Source organism: Excalfactoria chinensis, chromosome 1, assembly GCF_039878825.1.
Source record: "Excalfactoria chinensis isolate bCotChi1 chromosome 1, bCotChi1.hap2, whole genome shotgun sequence".
Taxonomy (NCBI): Eukaryota; Metazoa; Chordata; class Aves; order Galliformes; family Phasianidae; genus Excalfactoria; species Excalfactoria chinensis.
In genome coordinates this window covers 53284178-53305960 of record NC_092825.1, presented here as the reverse complement: position 1 = coordinate 53305960, position 21783 = coordinate 53284178, and the positions used below count along the sequence as shown (strand labels likewise).

Below are 21783 nucleotides of genomic sequence, written 5' to 3'. Positions count from 1 at the left end.
AATTATTTGGGACGAGAGTGAAACAAACATTGTGCTGCTTAAACACAACTCTCAGTTACACATTTCCTGTGTTAAGGACATACAGTAACGTTGGTATGGATTCCATTCAACAAATACAGTTGGAAAATCCTTCCTTTGTCTTTGTTCAAGGATTAAACATAAATATTGTAAAGCTCACAGATATTAGATTTATTTAATAGATTATTAAATAAAGGTTATATATAATAGATATACTTTAAAGATTAAAAAAAAAAAATTCTTTTCCCCAAAAATCCACTCCTTGGTATCTTTTTTTTTTTATTATTTTTTTACATTATTTCCTTTATTTCCTTTATTTTAAAGAATATGGAAGTAAATCTGATCCGAATCTCCCCTCTTTTAGTTTAGCAAGGGTTTTAAACTAAAAAAGGGGAGATTTAGGTTAGATGCTAGGTAGAAATTCTTTACTCAGAGGGTGGTGAGGTGCTGGTACAGCTGCCCAGAGAAGCTGTGGTGCCCCATCCCTCAACATGTGCAAGGCCAGGTTGGATGGAGCCCTGGGCAGTCTGAGCTGCTCGGTGGCAGCCCTTCCCACAGCAGGGTGTGGGACTGGATGGGCTTTGAGTTCCCCTCCTACCCATACCACTCTCTGATTTTACATACAGCTAACACTAGACTGTTGATCAGCACTGCACTAACACCATTCTCTTTTTCAAAGTAACAGACTGCCATTTTTCCTGTATCTACTGCTTCCACAAACAGCCCATGGAATCTTTTACTGCATTACAGATACTTCAATACAATTAAAAACTGCAGATGTGTGGTGTAAATAAGTGCTGTGCTATAACATTCCTCTTACTTCTTGCAGCCAGAACACACGTGAAAAACATCTTCAGGCACTGTCTTCACACACCAGAGTTTGAAAGCTCCATTTGGCTGCTATGTGGAAGCTGGAAAAATAATGACAACCTGTACTACTCAATTAATCTTTCTTCTAGTAAATGGATGATATTTTTTGACACAGTTCACAACTCTGTATGAGCAATATCTTGAAGACAGAACAACAGAATACCTCTGAAAGTTTGAGGACATTTCATCTGGATCGTTGTGCTTTCTCTCTGCATTACATAAGTTGCCAGAAACTAAAATCTGAGTTTCATACAGACAGTTCTCATGAAGCACTGTACATGAAAGCTGAGATACTGAAAAAAAGATATCCAAACCTGCAATTTAAACTGTGTTCAATAAGCAAATGACTTCCAAAAAATTGCCAGTGTACTGCAAGTCAACTTTTACAATGAACTCAATGTGTCAAGCGTCTTCCACATCAGATCACCTTCTCCATTATCCAGGTATCAGCTGAAATAGCACAAGCTTCTGAAAGTAGCATACATTTTAAAGTACACAGCAACCCTGGCTAGAACTTAACACTACGTACAAAGCTTTAAATGAACTGTTGAAAAGATCATCTCCTCACTGTTGAAGGACTGAAGGGTTTGAAATCCACTCATCTTTCAAAAGCGCCGAGTACCTCTTCTGTAGTACTCAACGCTAGTAACCTACAAGCCTCACAAATTAAAAGGTAATTTAAGAGATGCACCAGAGGCACAACACTAAGAAGCAAAGCCAAATCATCGCTTAGTTGTCTTTATTACTCAGATACAAAGAAGCCTTTCCATGATGATTTTTCTTCAGCTCAGATGGTTATAGACCTGAATTCTGAAGCATGAACCTGAAGCATAAGTTCCTTACACAACTACTTGTTAGCACCACCAACAAGCCAGCAGGAAGTAAGTAGACCTCATGGGAAAAGCCATTGTCTGGTATCCCCAAAAAGGTGTTCCCAATTAGCAAACATGGAAAGAAGAACAAAAACCTCAAGGGAGTTTTGTATTTCCCTCAGTGCTTCCAAAGAAAATAGCAAACACTCAATTTTAGCTCACTATACATTTATATCTATACATTTGTACTTATTAATTGCCCCCAAATATAATACATTAGATTGCTGAGATTGCTTTCCCACTATTCCCATTAATGAGCAAGCAAATAGATAAAAGTGGCTTCTAAGTTTACTATGCGTCATCTTTTTAATGACAGTAAATTTATTTTTGGCCTCAATTTCTTTAGGATTAAGATGAATATAACTTTCAGAGTTCAAAAATACTTACTATATTGTCTTTATCCTTGGCATATCTCTGTCTGCTTGGGCATGGCCTCTCAAATCCACTTGCCTTCCCTCCTGCACCCCACCTTCTCAGATATCACAGCTCTTGTTCACAAACTTCAGCCATGCTATAGCAGGTAGTCACACAGCATTAAGGGAAAGCCATGTATAGCCAAAAATAATGCATAGAATACTGTTACCAATGTTATTCTGGAATACATGTTTTCATTCCTTCCAGATATCTCGACCTAGAAATTCCTATACAGCATCACTCAGCAAGATTTGGATATTAAGCATGCATACCTATGAAAAATGGGTTTTTTACATTAACTACCCATGCAAAAGCTGCATAATATTATTTAAAAATACCTTAAGAGAACAATCTCAAGCAAATATCCAGCATTTAGTGCAATTAGAGGAGCCGTGTCAGCTAAATAGCTTAAGAACAGTCTGGAGAACTGTTAAAAGAATATTGCACTGGTTGATTTTAGGCCTGAGCTAAACTGAATGTAAATAGACAAGGCCAAGACAGTAGTTTTCACTAGACACAGCTTGTTATTTTGTGGGATCTTAATTTCACAGGTCCCAAAACAGATTTCTAACAGGCAAAGTTCTTACTTTCCAGGTTTTCACTGCTGCACATCCCAAAATACAGTCAAAATAAATGCATAACTATGTTCTGAATAGCATATGTATAAACACTGTATACATACATATAAATGTATTTATGTATTGTATACGTATATAAATGTACATATATGGAAATGTTTGGCTTAAGTTCAGTATAAGAAGCGTGGCATGCTTCAGCATACTCCCATGCAATTATTAAATGATAAATATTTATATGAGAGAAACATGAGAAGAACAGCTATAGTAGAGAACACACTGAGCTCACAAATACATGTTTCCTTGGGACACAAGGCGATTTCAGCTAGATTCCACTCAGCCTCCTGGTATATTAAAACATAATGCTTCTTCATTCCCCTCAGATTTATACAGACATGCATACAGAGAAACTAAAATAATATCACATCTTATGATACAGATGTTACCTAGCAGTACAGGTAACTCCAGACTGCTCACAAACTGAATGTGGATAAGCAAGCCAAGAAATACAGTATTTGTAAATAGGGCCTAATCCCTAAAAAAGATAAAAGGGCCAGTAAGGCCGTACTTACCTGTTCACTGAATGTAGTCAGACACTTTAAAGATAGATTTCATGAGACACATCACTACAAACGCTCTTCCTCTTCCCTAAAACACTAGGCATACAACAGCACTGACACACAACCTTTTCCTGGAGTTCTGCACTGATGGGAGCTGACAAAAGCGTAAGCCTCCTTCCCAAGCCTACCCTGAAAAAGTACTTTTAAAAAAGAGACCTGCTTCTTGGACAAAGCAGAAATGGTGGAACACTTGTAAGAACACTCGTTCATGTTGCTTCTAGTTTCAGTAGGATAAGGTTATCATCCCACAACAGGGAGTTCCCTGAAATCAATCAGCATTTCTACCTAATCCTCTTCTACAAATGGGCTAAGCACAACGATCTATAAAAGAAATGAATGGAGTTCTAATCTCAGAGGTCTCCAGATAAATTCCTCAGAAGTAAACCATAGCTTGCATGTCAGTGACAGCTCTGGGGAGAGCAATGCGTGCACAGTGATTACCTACCCAAACCTGCAGATTTTCAAAGCCTTTAACTAGGCTCTTTGACAGAACTCTGGAATTCAGGAATAAGCTCAAATGTCCTTGAGCTTTAGAATAAAAAGGATTTACACAGCTGGTGGGTACAGATATGTTATTTAGCATCCTCTAGAAGTGGCCAGCGAGAGAAAAGTAAATAAGTTAGTATGCACTGCTTGCTCATATCCAGCTTCTCGTCCACCGGGACCCCAAAGTCCTTCTCCGCAGGGCTGCTCTCAAGGAGATCTTCCCCCAGTTTGTATAAATACCTGGGATTGCCCTGGCCCAAGTGCAGCACCTTGCACTTGGCCTTGTTGAACATCATTAGGTTCACATAGGCCCACTTCTCCAGCCTGTCCAGGTCCCTCTGGATGGCTTCCCATCCCTCCAGTGTATCAACTGCACCACTCAGCTTGCCTTCATCTGCAAACTTCCTGAGGGTGCACTCGATGCCATCATCTATGTCACTGATAAAGATGTTGAAGAACACCAGTTCCAGGACCAACCCCTGAGGAACACCAGTTGTGACTGGCCTCCACCCTGACAAAGAACCATTAATCACCCTTTGGCTGCATCCAGCCAGCCAATTCCTAATCCACTGAACAGTCCACCCTTCAAATCCATACCTCTCCAATTTAGAGAAAAGAATGTGGTGAAAGTCCATGTCAAAAGCTTTTCAGAAGTCCAGACAGATGACATCCATCATTCTTCCCCTGTCCACTGATGCCACCACTCCACCATAGAAGGCCACCAGATTAGCCAGGAATGATCTACCATTGGTGAAGCCATGCTGGCTGTCTCGGATCACCTCTTTGTCTCGTATTTCCCTAACAAAGCTTCTAGTACCTTAACTAAGCTTTCTAAGTATCAGCTCAGTGCTCAATAAAAATCAAAAGCACAAAACAAAATACTAAAGGCCCCTGAGAGAGAAATAGGGGCCAATGCAGAAATACATTGTTAGCTACACTACACACCCTGTGACCTCAACTTAAATACTGCATGCAATTATAACTACTGCTCCCCAAAAAGAACTTTGTCACAGAGAAGATCAAGAATGAAACATAGATGCAGACAGGCTCCATTATAACATTTTCTGGACAGGAAGAAAGACAGCAAGTGAGACTATGGCTAAGGTTTCTAAAGCCAGGAATGGGAGAGACATGAGGAGTTAAAAACTAGCTGTGATACAGATATATATTTTATGCCAACTGTGAGTGCAATTAAGGGCATCATCACTAAAAAAGCTTCTGTAAGTTAGAAAAGTCATAGAACAGTTTCTTCCATCTTCTTCAGCTGGTTCATTTCCTACCCATTGCTTTTCTTGGTCAAACACTGCTTTAAGTTTGAAGCCAGGTGTAAACATTACAGATTCAGGAGCGCTCAAGTGTCATTACAACAAGACTTTCAACCTTTGCTTCACAGTTTCCTGGGGAGGCCATAAACCAGTTCCAGAATAGCCACAAAAGGAAACTCAGAAGGGAAGAAAACTAGCTACTAGGCATCTACAACTAAAAACGATTAATAGCTCTGCTGCATGTGGGTCAAAGAGAAGAAAACCAATATGCATTATAGAGCACAGTAGAAAATCCACAGGAAAACCAAACAGCACAAGCAAACTAATTCAACCAAGAACACAGGGTCTCAGCACAATGGGTCCCATTCAGATGGTGCCATCTTCGCCACAGAAGGTAACAAACAGATCAGTAGGATGTCCTTGGAGTAACACAGACAAAAATCTACACCAGCATTTCACTAAGAAACCAAAAACCACATCAACAAAACTACTGAGGTATTGTTGTCAACCTCTTACTCCCTGCACTGCAATCCAAAAATAAAAAAACAAAGAACAAAAAACTCCAACTAATTGGTTAATATAGCATGGAAGTGAAAAGAAAGCACTAAAATGAGTAATACTGGTCACTGCAGATATCAGCTTCTATAGTGCTGCACTGATGTAATGAAGTTTCCACTGTTGCAGAAGTATCAGCTTATCTCCATCTGTTCCACCCCTACACACTACCAGCAGTTGCCAACGTGCAAACCATGCTTGGAGGGATTCATGCCACAAGCAACAGTGGCCAACAGCACCTGAACCTTGGCACGATGACCACTCTAAAATATATATACATATATATATATTCTAATATCATTGGACTCTATGAAGTCCTTCTTTGACAACATACAGCCACAACTTTATTACATCAGAGAGCAACAGAATGAGCCCTAACTGTTCCTCCTATTCTTCCAGTCCCAACTCTGGCCTAATTCATTTCAGAAAACAACAGCGGTTGCCATGTTATCATTACAGCCTTCAGTCGTTAAGTCCAAATGAACCAACTTAGCCTCCATGCAGAGTTTGTAAAATAAATAAATAAACTCTTTAAAAGAATTTTGGTAGGAAGCTTCAAAATCCAGTAGACTGTATTAGCATCTGTTCTAGGGCATCCTTAAACAAATGAGTTTAATTAGCTTTTTAATCTAAAGCAGATACCTAATGACAACAGATACCTTTGTGGTGGACACTTTTAATAACTCAGCTCCCACATGCCCATCAGTCCCAATTCCCAACAACATCCCTACAATTCAGGAAGTCACTTCAAGTCTTCCACACTGTCAAGCACAGTAACATCTCTGACACATCTAATATACCCTAAACAAGCAGTTCACCGAAGAGTGTCTGATATTTATTATGCACTGGTCTGGTATTTTTTGCAATAATCTGTCATAGTTTGTAACAGAATTATAGCACCATTAAAATGACAGTATACTACCCATAAGAACATTAGTGCTACCCGAGGATTGATCTACAAGCAAAATATATATGCAATAACTGTGCAGTTGCAATAGTAGGTCTTTCTGTAGCCATAAAACAGGAGGTTACAGCCTGAATATTAAATAAATCATTCACAAAGCTGGTCTAAAAAAAAATAAATTAATAGAAATGTAAAAGTTATGATCTAAAAACTGGAAATTCCTTTCCCTGAAAGAGAAGGGAAAGAATTAAGCAAGCAATAATGCTTTTCACTCTAACAAAAGTGAAGTTTTAATAGGTGAGAAGTGTTTGTGATAGCTTCCACGAACTGTACGAACACTTGTTTCTCATGGTAAATAAGAAATCTGATAGTACCAACACACACCTGCACAGAATTTCCTCTTTCTCTCCCCCATCATTTTGTTCCAACAGTCTCTTTTACTGAGGAATGAAATCAATTAAACAGGGATTTAAAACAAAACAACAACAACAAAAAGTCCTCCGTTCTTTTATATTAGAGACCTAAAATCCCCTAAACTACCACTAAATATGTTCACCATTCTTAACCCTACAGAAACGCCAAGATTCAAGCATGGTCTGTTTCCCCTTTAGTATGTTAAGTCAATCAAGCAACAGTCATTACCTCTGTTTTCCTTCCTCTCTTGCCCAGTTCTGTTCCAGGCTTACAAAAGCAGGGCATTTTAACAACACCTCCCTCCTTCCAACCCTCCTCACTTCTTCAAGAAGCAAACTCTGATTTCATTTCTAGGAAGCAACATACAAGAAACAGATGTAATCATTGAGAAATCAAGTTCAGTACAGAGCTCTGCACAAAAAACATTTTCCAAAAACTTTAAACTGGCTAAAAAAAAAGCAACAAAAGAAGATTAGGTTGTTTTAAGGATTTCAGAGGTAAGTTAAATTGCCTGGAATGTTAATCTCATAACCAACTGAAGTGTACATACCGTGAAATAATCACACTTTCCCATTTAACTGAGCAAAAGTTAGATCCCTGAAATGCTAAGCCACTAAAAAGTAGACACTGGTTATCAAATGCAACAGTGGATGCCACAAACTAACGACCATATAGTTGTTTGGGATGGAAGGGATCTTAAAGATCATGTAGTTCCAAACCCCATCACAGGGAAAAACACCAGCTGAGCTTATCAGTACCTTTCCCGGACCTTCATGAAGAGTCGAGTTTGTCTCATACTGAGGATAAACCATCATTCATAAGCTGTCAGGTCACCCTTCACATAGAGAAGTAGGCTCTTTATTTAAACTCAGAAAGACAATATTGAGTATTTGGATGAAACTGTCCCAAATGTCACAGTAACATTCCTTTAACCAGCAGTGTTTGGCTTCATTATCCTAAATTCCAATTTTTTTTTTGTTTTAAACTTGCCCCCGAGGTTGTTACAGACTGTCTTACAGCAGTAAGTGAACACACAACATTAAAAATGATGTTTCTCTGCCTGTACCTGTATGTATGACTCAAGTTTGGCTGTGGAAGAAGAAAACATATGTACTCTGAATATTGCATAGCATCACAGCAGAAATCCATGTTGGTGTTTTCTGTAGGAAAGGTACCAATAAAGTCCATCTGTAACACCTAAAATGTGAAGTACGTATCTTTCTAACAAGAAAAACTAATGAAGCCTGGCATGTCCAAAACCTATAGTTTTCATTAAAAAGTCAGCAAGTTCAAATCTGCATGGCACTCCATTTAAAGGCCTTGAGCATGACTGAGTACACTGATTAGTTACGTTCATATTTTTTCTAATATTCCATCCCAGAGATGCTTTAGAATTTGTACTGTTTCATATCTATGTGATACTCAAATCATCATCAAAGAAACCACAAGGGTGACACTTCCAGCTCCGCATGAGACTGGAAAACAGCCTCTCAAAAGCGACCTATTACACGCACAGCCCCAAATGACTCACTTTTATTAGCTTCTCTCCAATGAGGTTTCCTCTCCCAAACATACTGTTCCATCATTAAGACAACACACGGAGAAAAAACCCCAAATTCAGTATCATTTGGCTATGAAAGCCCACCAAGATAAAAATAAAAATGCATCTGCTCCCCAGTAAAAAAATGTGCTGGCTTGTATTTTTCTCCAAAATACTTCAGTGTTCTTTTCTGCACCCAACCCTTCACAACATCACGACGTTCAGGAAAACTCCTGCATCATATCTGGTTAATGTTTGTAAACATCTAAAGGGAGGTGGGAGGCAAATGGATGAGGCCAGGCTCTTCTCAGTAGTGCACAGCAACAGGACATGGAGTAAAGGCCTAAAACTTCAATGCAGGAAGCTCCAAACTAACATGTGAAAGAACCTCTTTACTGTCAGTGTGACAGAATACTGAACAACAGGTTGCCCAGAGAGGTTGTGGAGTCTCCTTCTATGGAGATATTCAAGACCTGTCTGGACACCTACCTGTGTGGACTATGGTGGGGTACTTGCTTTGGCAGGGGGTTAGACTCAATCTCTTGAAGTCCCTTCCAACCCTTGCAATTCTGCAATCTTCTTCTGCAGAATGAATATTTGCCTCAGCCCAGTATAACTCAAACAAGATGGTGATGGTGACAGGCTACCACGTTGCCTGCCGGTTCCACTGCTGGCTCATGTGCTCTGGCAGGCAATAAAACAGGCCCCACGTTGTTCCTTTAACTCTTCTGCTAACAGAAAAGCTGCCAGCTACACCAGGAGCCAGCAAGTTCGCACTCAGAAAACTTTGCAAAACTCTGCTGGAATTGATGAACGTGCACACTACAAAATATTTTGTCTTCAGTGCTGACAAACAGCACTTCCAAACCCCGTCTCACACATGGTACTGTACAACCAGGCAAGAAAACAACACTACCTAGTTAGTGCTGAAAGTCACAGACTGCAATCCAACATCTCCTGGATGCTGGAGTCAATCACATGAATGTTTCTTGCTTGAGAATACAGAGAGCCACTTGCCTTCCAGATAATAAAGCAATCACAAACAGCAATACAGTATTAAAAAAGCCTACCAGTAAGTGATTGCATTTAAATGCAGGAGTTGCTGTTAAAATGAAGGTTTCCCAACAGCAGCTACTTAAGAGCAAACAAGCTGTAATGCAGTTGCTCCTTAACAAATTAATTTCGGATTAAAACAGGGCTGTGGTGCTATTCTGCCAGTGGCAGCTGGGTTTTTAAAGTTTCCTGCACCTCCCTCACATCCCCAGATGCTTGTTTCTGCCTCCAGAGGTGCCAATGCAATTGTTTGCATGATTGAGCTCCAAGCAGAGTTCAAGAAATATCCTGCTTACAGGGCAGAACACAAGGCAAAACATAGTAAAAATATTCCAGTGAAACACTGTTTAAAATCACAGGGTACATTACAGGCACCCAAAAAACTGCAATGACAAGCTAAGAGAGAATTAACAGCAGCATCTTAAATTGGATTTTCCTCTGCATGGTGTAATAACAGAACAACAGCTTTGAGAGAGGGAAAATCAGTCACGTATGGCAAGAGACGGCACTGCTTTCTTCCTCCTTTCTCTTTTCCCGTGTCTTCCCCAACCAGAAAAAAACCCACCCATTCCTAATGAGCTCTACTCTCCTCCTGAAGAGCTTCAAAGAAAATATAGCACAAACCAACAAAATCTGGAAACAGTGTAGTTCCCCTCCCCCCTACGCCCCCTCCTCTCCCTCTGATATTCCCTCCAAGAGACTGACTGAGAGATAGCATTGACTATATAATATATGGAAAAATACATAAATAAATAAATGGATTTTCTTCCAAGGTAGGAAAGAAAGGGATGAAAAGAATTTAAAGTTTACTGTATTGGACATCCTGTTTGTCTCCGTGGAAACTACAACAAAGAGTCCAATAACACTCAGAGCAAATTCTCAGCTACAAAAAGCTATTTTATTTTATCGACAGAGTCACCTTCAGCAACTACGCATTTTCACCAGCAATGAACAAGAGCCAGCACATCACACCCATGTCAGCACCAATGGAGGTGACTCACTCTTGCTGTTGCCAGGACTGAAACGCACCTCTACCACTGCACTGCGCTCACAGCCACTGTTTGGACTCCATAAGTCAATTGATGAATGTCGATTGCTGCCATTTTCTTCACACAGAGAAACTCAAGAAGACACGTATTTGCTTCAAACACACTTCCATACCAGATGCCATTGAGTCAGGATGCCCCTCTGCAGCCATCTATAACACAACAGCAAAACATGACAGAATATTGGCGGGAGGGTTCAGTCTCTACTGCCATGCCACCAACAGCTGCCTCTGATACTGTGGGCCAATGTACAAAAATGAGGGGAGGCCTGATGGCGGCTGCAGCTCCTCAGAGGGAGCGGAGGGGCAGCGCTGAGCTCTGCTCTGTGTGACAGCAACAGGGCCCGAGGGAACGGCATGGAGCTGTGCCAGGGGAGGGGCAGCTGGGGGTCAGGGACAGGGTCTGCACCACAGGGCGGTGGGCATGGAACGGGATGCACAGGGCTGTGGGCATGGCTCTGAGTGCTGGAGTTCAAGGGGCATTTGGACAGTGATCTCAGACATATGGTCTGATTTATGGGAAGCCCTGTATGGAGTCAGGGTCGCTCCTTATCGGTCCCTTCCAACTTTCTACGTTATGTTACATATGTTCTATCCCTTCCAAATATTCTATGAAATATTCTATGATCATCTCCTTCTGACAGACTAAGTTCACATCCCTCTACATCAGAAACACAATGTAGACACTGTAGGATTACACTGTTATCAGATCACTTCATGATGTATCTCCCAATAACAACAATTAAACAAACAAAACCCAAATACTACCAAACAAACAATAAAACCCACCCATGTGCTATCGCTTTACCATAGGTATAAGCACAAATCAGTCCCGCATTCCTGAGCTTACTTCTGCATGCCACACGAACACCTGCTGCTCTGGGTCATTGCTTTAACTACTTCAGACCAACTATATTTAACGTGCACTTGCGCTTTTCACTTATCCCCCTCCAAATAATTCAATCCACAAGGACTGATCTTAAACACACTGAAGAATTCCAATAGCTGCCCATTTAATTAATTCATTTCTTTCATCTACAGGCAAAATTCTCATTTGTTCTCACTCTCCCAAAGCTAAAAATAGAGGATCTCAAAATAAGACTCTGTGAAACCAAGTCCACTCATTCATTGGAAACGTAACTTCTGGTCTATGAGAAACGCAAGTAGGAGCAGGAGCTAATCTCTCAAATCCAAGCGTTTGTCTTCATAAAGCAGATCCTCTCGTGTGCCTCCATTTGCAAGAAATATACTTTTTCTGGTTTAAAAAATAATAATAATCTTAAAAGTTACTTACTGTCAAGTTACACCTTATGTAATTTAATTACTTAATGCCAAGAGCGCAAGATTTAGACATTAGCTCTGAGTTTCTCACCACTTAGGAACAAGGAAAAGTCACGCAGAATGTTTCTTAAGCATCTTACCTAAATGACACCGATGTTCGCAACGAGCGCGTGACACAACTTAAGACTGCATGCACTTCTTCAGGGCTGCATTTTATTTTTATTCCAAATGTAAAATAATGCAACCAACTCTGAACTGTCAGCACAGTCCCAAACATGAGAAGCAAGTCTGGATGTTTTTGGCTCATTTATAAACATAAAAACAACCACGCTGCTTTCATAAATATGAAACAATCTGGTTAGCAATATGATTTCAAGAACCATCTTCTCCTGACCTCAATAATTAAACTTTGCCTACAGTAAGCTGGAGCAGTAAATATCAAAGAATCAAAAGAATGAATACTCCAGCACCGAAACTGCGTTCAGCTTTGTTTCTAAGTTAGTTTCTAATGCCCCCAGGATTTTAAGAAGATTATACTTTCAAGTGACACTGTCTACTGGGAATCCAGTCAATTGAGAAAGAAGCAAAATGGATTTACATTCACCTCGCATTCCTCGGCTACCCTAATCCTTCCGACAAGTTTTACAGCTCTCAGAACCAGGCTGTAGTAGAAGCAGCAAAGCATCCACTCACAGAAGTGAATGTGGTAAACAGGCAATTGACATTTATTTTCCCTAAACTTCCCTGCTTGTTTTATCCAGGGCTAGTACATTTCATGGCAAAAACTTGACTATTGTATTGATTCGAACACATTTCTTTCCCCACCAAGTGACTATAAAAAGCACACGCACTCAGGAAAGAGTGCATGGAATAAATTACGTCCTTAAAAAAAAACAAACGTCAATGGCTGGAAGCCCAAATCTGTTTCATCTTTCAGTATAAGGACAGGAAGTAAGGTCATCGTCAGCTTTTAATTGGAAACATTTTCAAACAAGACCCCTGATCTAGATCAGGATCTGGTTCTGTGACATGCAGCGTCTATCCCAATATATCACACACGTTATTCCCAACACAGCACTGGCTCTAGCTCCAGTTTTCAATACAGACATCCACTAGAAAAGCTGCCTAGTTGGAACCTGTATAGCTGACACAACCACCTCCCTTCTTTTCGAAAAGCAACAACTGTAGCCCATAGGATCAGCTATGTAAACACGCAGAGCTTTGGTCCAGCCATCTCTGAGCTAAATCACACCTCATGGCTGCACAGCTGAGAGCGGCGCTCCCCAAACTCTGCACACAAAGCTGAGTTCTTAACAACAGTGTTATGAACCACAGAAAAAGGTGAGACAAACACAGCTCTTACCCAGCTAGAAGAATAATGAACGGCCCTTGCAATATTGAAAGGGCAAAAACTTAGGGAGTATACTTAGTTCCAAACGCTTCTGGCAAGGGAACAAACAGAAGGAGATCTCTCTCACATACAAAGTGCTGTCAGTTTGATTTTCTTATTGGTATGCTCAATAGGAAAGGGACGGTCACTGTAGCAAAGGCTGCGAAGCTTTATTTGCTTGTAGGTGCAAAAAGAAAACATTAGAAAACTCCAAACCTAAAATGAATCATCCAGAAGTTTGGAGGTGTCATTACTAAGGCTGCCCATCAAATCTGAGTTTGGCTTTTCTCTGCATAAGCTTAATGAGGCAGTACTTAAGCATATGATCACAGATGGTTTCCTCACACAAACAGCACATGAGATGGTTTTCAGTAATGCACAGATATTGGCCCTATGCTGCACATCTGCACATTACATTATTTGTAGAGCCTCACAAAACAGGGCTGCAAAATTCTTCAGGAGGTCACCTAATCCATCCTTCTACACCACCGTGGAATCACTGGTGCAATGCCCTTCTGTTAGCTCATTATTTCATCTGCTCCTGTAATTCCAGTGATGGATTATGTTACGGCCCCAAACCAGAGCAGGCAGCCCAGCGCTGCACTCCACTCACAGCATTCCAGACAGGGTTCTCCTGCCTCTGGGGAGAGCCCATGAGTTCCTCTAACACCAAGGAGAGCACGCTAAAGCCCAAAGCCCGCGCACTCGTGGGCTCTAGCACAAGTCATGCCGCTGAATCCCCTTCTGCCCCACTACCAACACCACATCAACTCACAAAGACCCTCTGCAGAGCCTGTTCATCACCCTACCGCTGTGCAAGACCGAAGCCCCCTCAGAGGGATACTGTTATACACTCTCCTTACTGAAAAGCATCTGGATTTTCAGGCTCTTCTTTCACTACGTTGCCAGCATTCCCTCTGCTCCCTCCTTGTTGGTAATGATTAATACCGATTTTGGCCTCACTTCTTTTTCAAACCACAAGACCAGTTACACTGCCTTGACCAGATGGCTTAAAACCCATTCAAAACCGTACATAGGGAATTCATAGAAGTCAGGTGGGAAAAAAAAAGAGGACCAAATGCAGGCAGGAGACGTAAGCTGAAACTGCTAAAGTGAGCAACCATCGGTTCTTTTTGAGAAGATCTGATTTAAAATGAAACACAATCCCACCACACAATGAAACAGCACACTGCTTCCAATCTGTAACACTTAGCCTACGCTAAAAAAAGGCTTAATTCACTAAATGCCAATAAACACCACTACCTGTTACTTCAGTTTCGCTTACAAACAGCATTTCTTAAAATACTTTTCTGAGAACCGCAGTGAGGGTGGGCTGGTTTATCGCCCACTGGATCTTTATTGTTTCAAACACAAAAGTCTTTGGCTTCCCGACGAACTTTTCTTTTGTGCTCGCTGTTATTGCATGTGAATATGTCTTAGTCACTTCTTGTTTGATTTTCAAAATACACCTAAGAAATTGCACATTACAAATGGCGAAACTATGAAGCGAGGTCAAATTCTGACTGCCCAACTTGAAAGATTAATAAATATTTAAAATCACGTGCCTGATATCTATTCAAGAACAGCTTCTCTTGGCTCCTATTGCAGCTGCAGGCACTCAGCATTTCTGCAACACAAACCCCATAGGTATCCAGTACATGAGGAACACACAGCTAGTGACCACCTGTGGGATGCTTGCTTTAAGCCATTCGCTCACGTCACACTGGAACTCTGCAACAGCAACACAGGTCAATTACCTAGGACAGCACTTAACTACATTAACAGTGAAACCCTGTTTTTTCTTTTTTTTTTTCTTTTTTTTAATAAAAGACCACTAACAACTTCCCAGTTGCCTTCACCTCACTCATTTCACACCTTCAAACATCTGCCACAAGAACAGCAGGAGTCCCGTAGATAACTTCTCCATTTGCTACCCACCTCCCACCCTCTCCCAGAGCAGGATCGGTTTTGTACACTGGATATGGTAAGGGTCCTATGGGCATGTGGGTATGCGCGTGTATAGATATTTGCAGGTGTGTATATTGCCAGACACACTGTTTATGCAGATATACACATTATTGCACTGGTTTGCCCAAAGAAGCTGTGGATGTCCCATCCCCCCAGGCATTCAAGGCCAGTCTGTACGTTGCTCTGGGCAGCCTGATCTGCTGAGCGGCAACAGGCAGACTGGAACCAGATGACCTTTAAGGCCCCTTCCAACCTAAGTCATTCTATGATTCCATACATGGATATACACTTTGTGATCATACAGTTATAGCTGCGCCACAGCTTATGGGCAGAAGAGAAATTTAAAACTGCAGAGGTTTGTTGTTTTTTTTCCAACATTTAATTTTGCCTTCATCATCTTTATTTGCTGCTACCACTCCACGTAGGAAGCCCTCCCATTTTTAAAACAAACCCTGAAAATCAGTTCGGTCAGCGGGCTGAAAGATGCCCTTCCACTGAAGATTCAAGGACTAGATGATCACACTTTTGAATGAGAAGAAAGGTACCACACTCCAAAATCACAGGTTTTCTGCCAAGTTCTGGGGAAAGCATCCCAGAGCAGCTGGCATACATTCCTCTGTAACTAAATTTCAAGACTGATGCCTTCAGCTGTATCTCTTCCAGTGCTGTCCCAAACCTGCATCTTCACTACTTCTGACTCCTTTCAACACTACTTGACTGTTCTGGAGTGGTTTTGTTGTTCTTTTCTTTTTTAAACCAAGTCCGTTTACATCTCCCAGTCTGACCATCCCGTTTCTAGGTCACACTAATCATTTCTTCTAGGATTTATTTCTGTTCTACTCATCCACAGACATATTTCCCACTCCTGCCTTCATCTCTTGCCTCATAGTGTTCTTCATCTGCCAGATGCAGACTCCTCCAGCTCCTACACCCATCTCATCCATCAACAGAATCATAATCACACAATCATGAAGTTTGGAAAAGACTTTAAGATCACTCAGTCCAACCACCATCCCACCCCCACCATGCCCACTGACCACGTCCCTCGCGGCTCTAGAACACCTCCAGGGACGGTGGTGACTGCACCACCTCCATGGGCAGCCTTTGCCAGCACAGCACCGCTCTTGCTGAGAAGAAACTCTTCCTAACAACCAACCTGGACAGTGACCAGAGAAGACCCGCAGATCTTTCTCTTACTGCCGCTGTTTAAGTAACACAAATCCCACGTCAGCTCCTTTTAACAGCCATCTCTCCTTTTCCCCTTGGGCCTGAAGCGGTGAATACCACCACACAACACTGCACCAGGAGGCAGATGTCCAAGCTCCTCAAGGAAAGGAAAGCTCTTCATTACACAGCACAGACATGTTTGTAAACTCAAGGCAGGCACGTGCAGCTCTCAGCTCTGAAATTTGGCTCAGCCCCTCTACTGGAGCAGTTTAGAACACTTTCACAGGGAGGTCGTGTCTCACGTACCACTTTGGGCTGGGTGAACACCCATAGGCGGCACACACACACACCCCTGGTCAGTGTTAGGAGATCCATGAGAACTGGATACATTTCAGTTTTAGCAGACAAAGAAAATGCATCATCCCTGCCACAGCCATGCATGCCTACATTTGGTTGTTTCAAGCCATTGAAAAAAAGTCACTTTCAAAGCAGCAGCAGAGAAAACATCCCCTTCAGAGCCGTCACAATATGCCAAAGCCTAACTGCATGCTCTAAAGCATAAGGGTATTACAGTCATTCAGAAAAGAAGTTGGCAGAACTCAAAGCAATAACTATTGTTTCCCTCTTGCCTCAGCATCACAAGTTGCCGAACTCTTTCAACTGACATTTTGGGGGAAAAAAAAAAAACACAAAAAACAAAAAAACCAAAACAACAAAAAAAAACCCAACTTTCAGCCCATAGCAAAATGCATAATTCATAAGATTTCAATTGAAAAGGTTGAATTTGTTCTCAGCTTTCCTCTTGCAAAATCTCTGCAGCAAGGAGCAGTGCTCTGGTGCCCGAATTCTCTCACAGCAGGAAGGCCAGCACTGTGGAAGCCCACCTTGTCACCAGCACACAAGTCCTGGGCCTGCCTGAGGAACCCGAGATCCTGCTGCACCAAAACGAGTGGCATTCACAAGGCAGACATGACTGAGTAGAAAGCAGCACCAGCTTGTTTAGAACTCTGACTTCTTGCAAGGGCATGCAAACAAAAAACACATTTCCACTGGCAAAGCTACAAGCAGAGCTTGCAAGCGTAAGGCTGCCATAAATAAAGCAAGCACAGCATTGGTTTAAAGGGAACCCTGTGCGAGGAGGTACTGAAGAGAGCTGGACAAGCTCACCTGGCTACTGGAGACATGGTGCCAAGCCAAGTGTCTGTAACATCTGTGTACAACCACACTGAACAAAGAACATCCTAAAACTGTCCCACTGCACCCTGCTCCCCAACTGACCTACCATCAAGCACAGCACCAGGAGTAACCAAAAAGCAATGCTTTCACAGATAGATAGGGCTTGGTTTTTTGATGGTTTGTGGAGACAGGGTTGGGACTCAGTGGTCTTTGTGGGACCCTTCCAGCTTGGGATATTCTATGGCCTTTGGTTTTTCGGTCCCTGAGGAGATGCACGGAGGCTTCTCAAAGTTCGATGCACAACTTCCCTCTCTCCCACAGGGAACAGTGCAGCTAAACAGGACAAACCATCCCTGAAGTCAGAGACTGTGCAATGAAATGAAAGAAACAGCACAGCTTAGCCATAGCAACACAGCGCTCTCAGCGCCTGCCCCAGCCCTCACACACCAAGCTGCTCAGTACACACCTATCTGCATACTGGGAGCTTGGCATCTGCTGAGTGGTGCAAGCCAAAGCCCTGATTCAGCAACATGTGACTTTAGTGGGAGCTGGATCAAGCACTCCTAAACCCAACTTAATTTATTACTTCTTCGTTTTCTTAAGCACTGATGTTCACTTTGCTATTGCAAAGCAGGTTTCTCCAATAGCCATGCCACTTCTGCACCCCTACACAACCCCAGGCTGCAGTGCTGGACCAGCAGAGTCCAAATGGCACTGACAAGCAGCGCCCGGCACTCAGGGACCTGTGATCTGCTTGCCAACAAGGTGAGCACTGCAGAAGACCAGCACACGTCTCCTCTTTGGTTCTGAGGCTGAAGAACCAAGTAGGGTAACGGCTGTGTCTTAGTTTTGTAAAGATGATGGACCCCACACAAATAAGAAGCATGGTGAGAGTGAGATTTATCTAGCATTTCAGCTTAACGGTGCCAAGAAACAACTATGCTTGTTCTCTGCTACCTGTGGTCTTCCCATCTCCGCAATCAATGGACTATTCCTAACACATCTCAGACAACTGCAAGTCCACTCAGCGCCACCAAGGTGCTACAACTCACAACACATGGCTCACACGTCCAGCAGGAAAGGATCAGGCTCCAAAGAAGCGATGCTGTACGAGGCCGTGCCCTGTGCCAGGTGGGACAGCGCTGCCCTGCCAGAGCCCTGCTGGGTTACATCACATCGCTGCTGTTACACAAGGAAGCAGCACCTCCTGCAAGCTCACAGAAAGCCTCCTCAACTTGTGTCTAAGCTCTATCAAGTGGCAGGCAAACAACTCAACAAAAGACTTCATTCACCGATTTACTGCGAAACTCCAGGAAAAAGAAAGCCAGCCGTCCTGTTAAGCTCGAAGGGGCAGAAACAAGCCAAGTAAATCCCCGACTTTGACACCTCCTTTTCTGAAGCACGGTATCTTCGCGGAGAGAAAGGAATCTCTGAAGCTCACTAGAAGCCACCAGGCAGCCCCGCATGGATCAGGCCGGGACGCCTCTGGGGCTGTCCCTGCTCGGAGCAGCCAGCAGCACCGGGCACTCTCAGTAACGCTGCTCTGAAATAGTTCATAGAACCACAGAATGGCCTGGGTTTAAACGGACCACAGTGAACATCCACTTCCAACCCCCCTGCTATGTGCGGGGTTCTTAACGCTGTTTGGACGTTGACGGAATTGCATGACTTTCTACCCGGCATACACCAAACAGAAAGCCCACAATCGCGGCAAAACTGCCTCTACACACAAAGAGTTGGCTGCTGCTTTCACAAAACCCGGCGTTCAGAACGAAGCACCACGCCGCGGGAGCGGGACCAAAGGAGACACCTCAGCGATGAAGCTGCCTGCTTAACTACAGGCTCATTCCGCTGTCACCACAGCAAACAGTGGAAGAATAGAAGAAAGGAAGAACGAGCGGTGCCGCTCAGCCGGGCAGCCCCGGGCAGCCCCGCGCTCCTCCAGCACGCAGCGGCCGTTCCCGGCCCGCGGAGCGAAGCGGCGCCGCACCCGCGGCCGTACCCGGGCGGCGGGACCCCCTCCCTCGTGCCGTGCACGGCGCAGCGGGGCCGGGCCGCGCGACGCGCCCCCGCGGTACGCAGCGGGCATTGTTAGCGGCGCGGGGAGGCCGTGCAGGGCCCCGCACACCTGCCGGCCGCCTTTGTTCCTTACCTGCGGCGGGCGAGCCCCGCAGCGCCGGCACGGCGAGCAACAGCGGCAGCAGGGCGGGCAGCGCCGGCCGCCACCGCGCCGCGAAGCGTGTCATCCCCGCCATGGCACGGCGTCAAGGCATCGCGGCGTCCCGCGCTCCCCCGCGGGCAGAGAGGGCTGGGCGGGCTCGGCGGCGCCTCCCGGGGCGCATCCGCTGCCGGCGGGGGGCGGGGGGGGGGGTCCGGACACCTTCCCTCCCCGCCGCCGGACGGACCGCGGAGCTGCTGCGGCCCTTCAGGCGGGGGCCGGCCCCGAACCCGCGGCCCCGCGCCCTGCCCGCCTCGCGCTCGCTCCCCCGCCGGCGGCGACGCGCGAGCCCCGGCGGAGGCCGGCCGGCGGCGGCGGCGAGCGCAGCGGGGCCGCCCGCCACCTGCGCGCGCCCCGCCGTCCGCGTCTGCGCGGGAGCGCGCTCGCCCCGCCCTCTTCCTCGCGCGCGCGGGGTGGGGCCGGGGCCGGCCCGAGGCAGGCAGGGGGAGGGGAGAGGCGAGACACAGGGCCCGCCACGGGATGAGCTGCGAGGGGTAGTGCGCAGCGAGCCGGGTCGTAGGGTCAGGGGGTGATCGCTCACTGCCTCCGCTAACGGCATTCCCGACCTTCATTCACAGAAATAGCCTCTCCTCTCACGCTGAGGTTCATGCTTCCCACCGTCTGTGTGTGCGTGTGATGCCTTCGTGGCAGTCAGACATCCCACAGTTTCAGCGCTGGCTGCAGGCTTCTTCTCCGTCTCCTCTTTGCGTAGCCTGCAGCTATTTCTCCAATGTACTTTGTTAGCCAGAAAGCCCCATTGTCCTGGGTGCAACAGGAATCGTGACAGGGGACAGGTTTCTTTGCTTACAGCTTCAAACGTGTACAAGAAGCTTGGTGTGAGGCTGCAGCGTGCGCTTGCAGCTGGGGAGGCCCAACTGCATCCTGGGCTGCATCAGTGGAGGGGCTGCTGCTGGGCAGGGGGGGTTGTCCCCATCCGCTGCTCTGCCCTCGTGAGGCCCCATCTGGAGTACTGCGTCCAGGCCTGGAGCCCCAGTACAGGAGGGATGTGGAGCTATTCAAGCAGGTCCAGAGAAGGGCCACTGAGGAGATCAGAAGGCTGGAGCGCCTCTACTGTGAAGACAGGCTGAAGCAGTTAGACTCGTTAGCCTGAAGAAGAGAAAGCTCTGGGGAGACCTCATTGTGACTTTCCAGTACTTGAAGGAAGCTTACCAACAGAACAGGGAGTGATTTTCTACATGGTCTGATAGCAATGGGATAAAAGGGAATGGTTTTAAACTAGAAGAGGGGATATTTAGGCTAGATATTAAGTGGAAATATTTTCCTTCACAAGCCTTGTTGCCCTTCTTTGGACCTGCTCCAGCACCTCCATGTCCAGCACATCTCCACCACCTCCCCCTCTGGTCCTTTCCACTCAATGCAGATGCACAGACTGAATGCAGCAGAACAAACAGCCAGAACTCTTCACAGAACCCCCTTGAAATGACAAAGTGCTGGCCCTGTGAGGCTGCATTCTTCCTTTGCAAGTGCAAATAAAACCTACCAAAACCACAATGTAGCAGGCTTCTAACAAGCATCTTCAGTCAAGGATGGCAGCCACTTACAATAGCAATCTACAGATAGCACATATTTATAAATAACACAAGCAAAGATCTACGTGAGATTTCAGACGCCACTAAAACAGAACTGAACAATCACAACAGATTTTGCTAAGACATTAACACAGGCCAGAGATCCTGGAGTTAGCCGCTCTCACAGGCTTCCCTGCACTGTCACTGGTAAATCACACAGCCACAGTTTGAATTAAGCTCTGCATCTTGCAAATGCAGTCATCACAAGAAGGGAGTGAATTGGAAAGTAAGGTCTTCTCTTTCCTACAGCACCTTGCCGTGGTCTTTGGGAGTGCGCATCAAGATACTGGCAGCCCTAGTTAGGGGGGGAGGAGAGGTGAATTCCTGTAGCAGTGTGGTTAGCAAGGATTATTTATGTACTGC

At 44.5% G+C, this 21783-nt stretch overlaps 1 protein-coding gene across 3 annotated transcripts in view; it reads right to left on the bottom strand.

The window, feature by feature from the left end:
* KIAA1549 (KIAA1549 ortholog) overlaps positions 1-19999 on the bottom strand; it is a 131119-nt gene extending 111120 nt beyond the window's left edge. For all 3 annotated transcript variants that reach the window (XM_072345845.1, XM_072345864.1, XM_072345854.1), the window contains exon 1: positions 19766-19999. In XM_072345845.1, the coding sequence (XP_072201946.1) occupies positions 19766-19868 (103 nt within the window). In that variant the 5' untranslated portion in view covers positions 19869-19999. The remainder of the gene's footprint in view (positions 1-19765) is intronic.
* Between the last annotated feature and the right edge of the window lie 1784 nt (positions 20000-21783).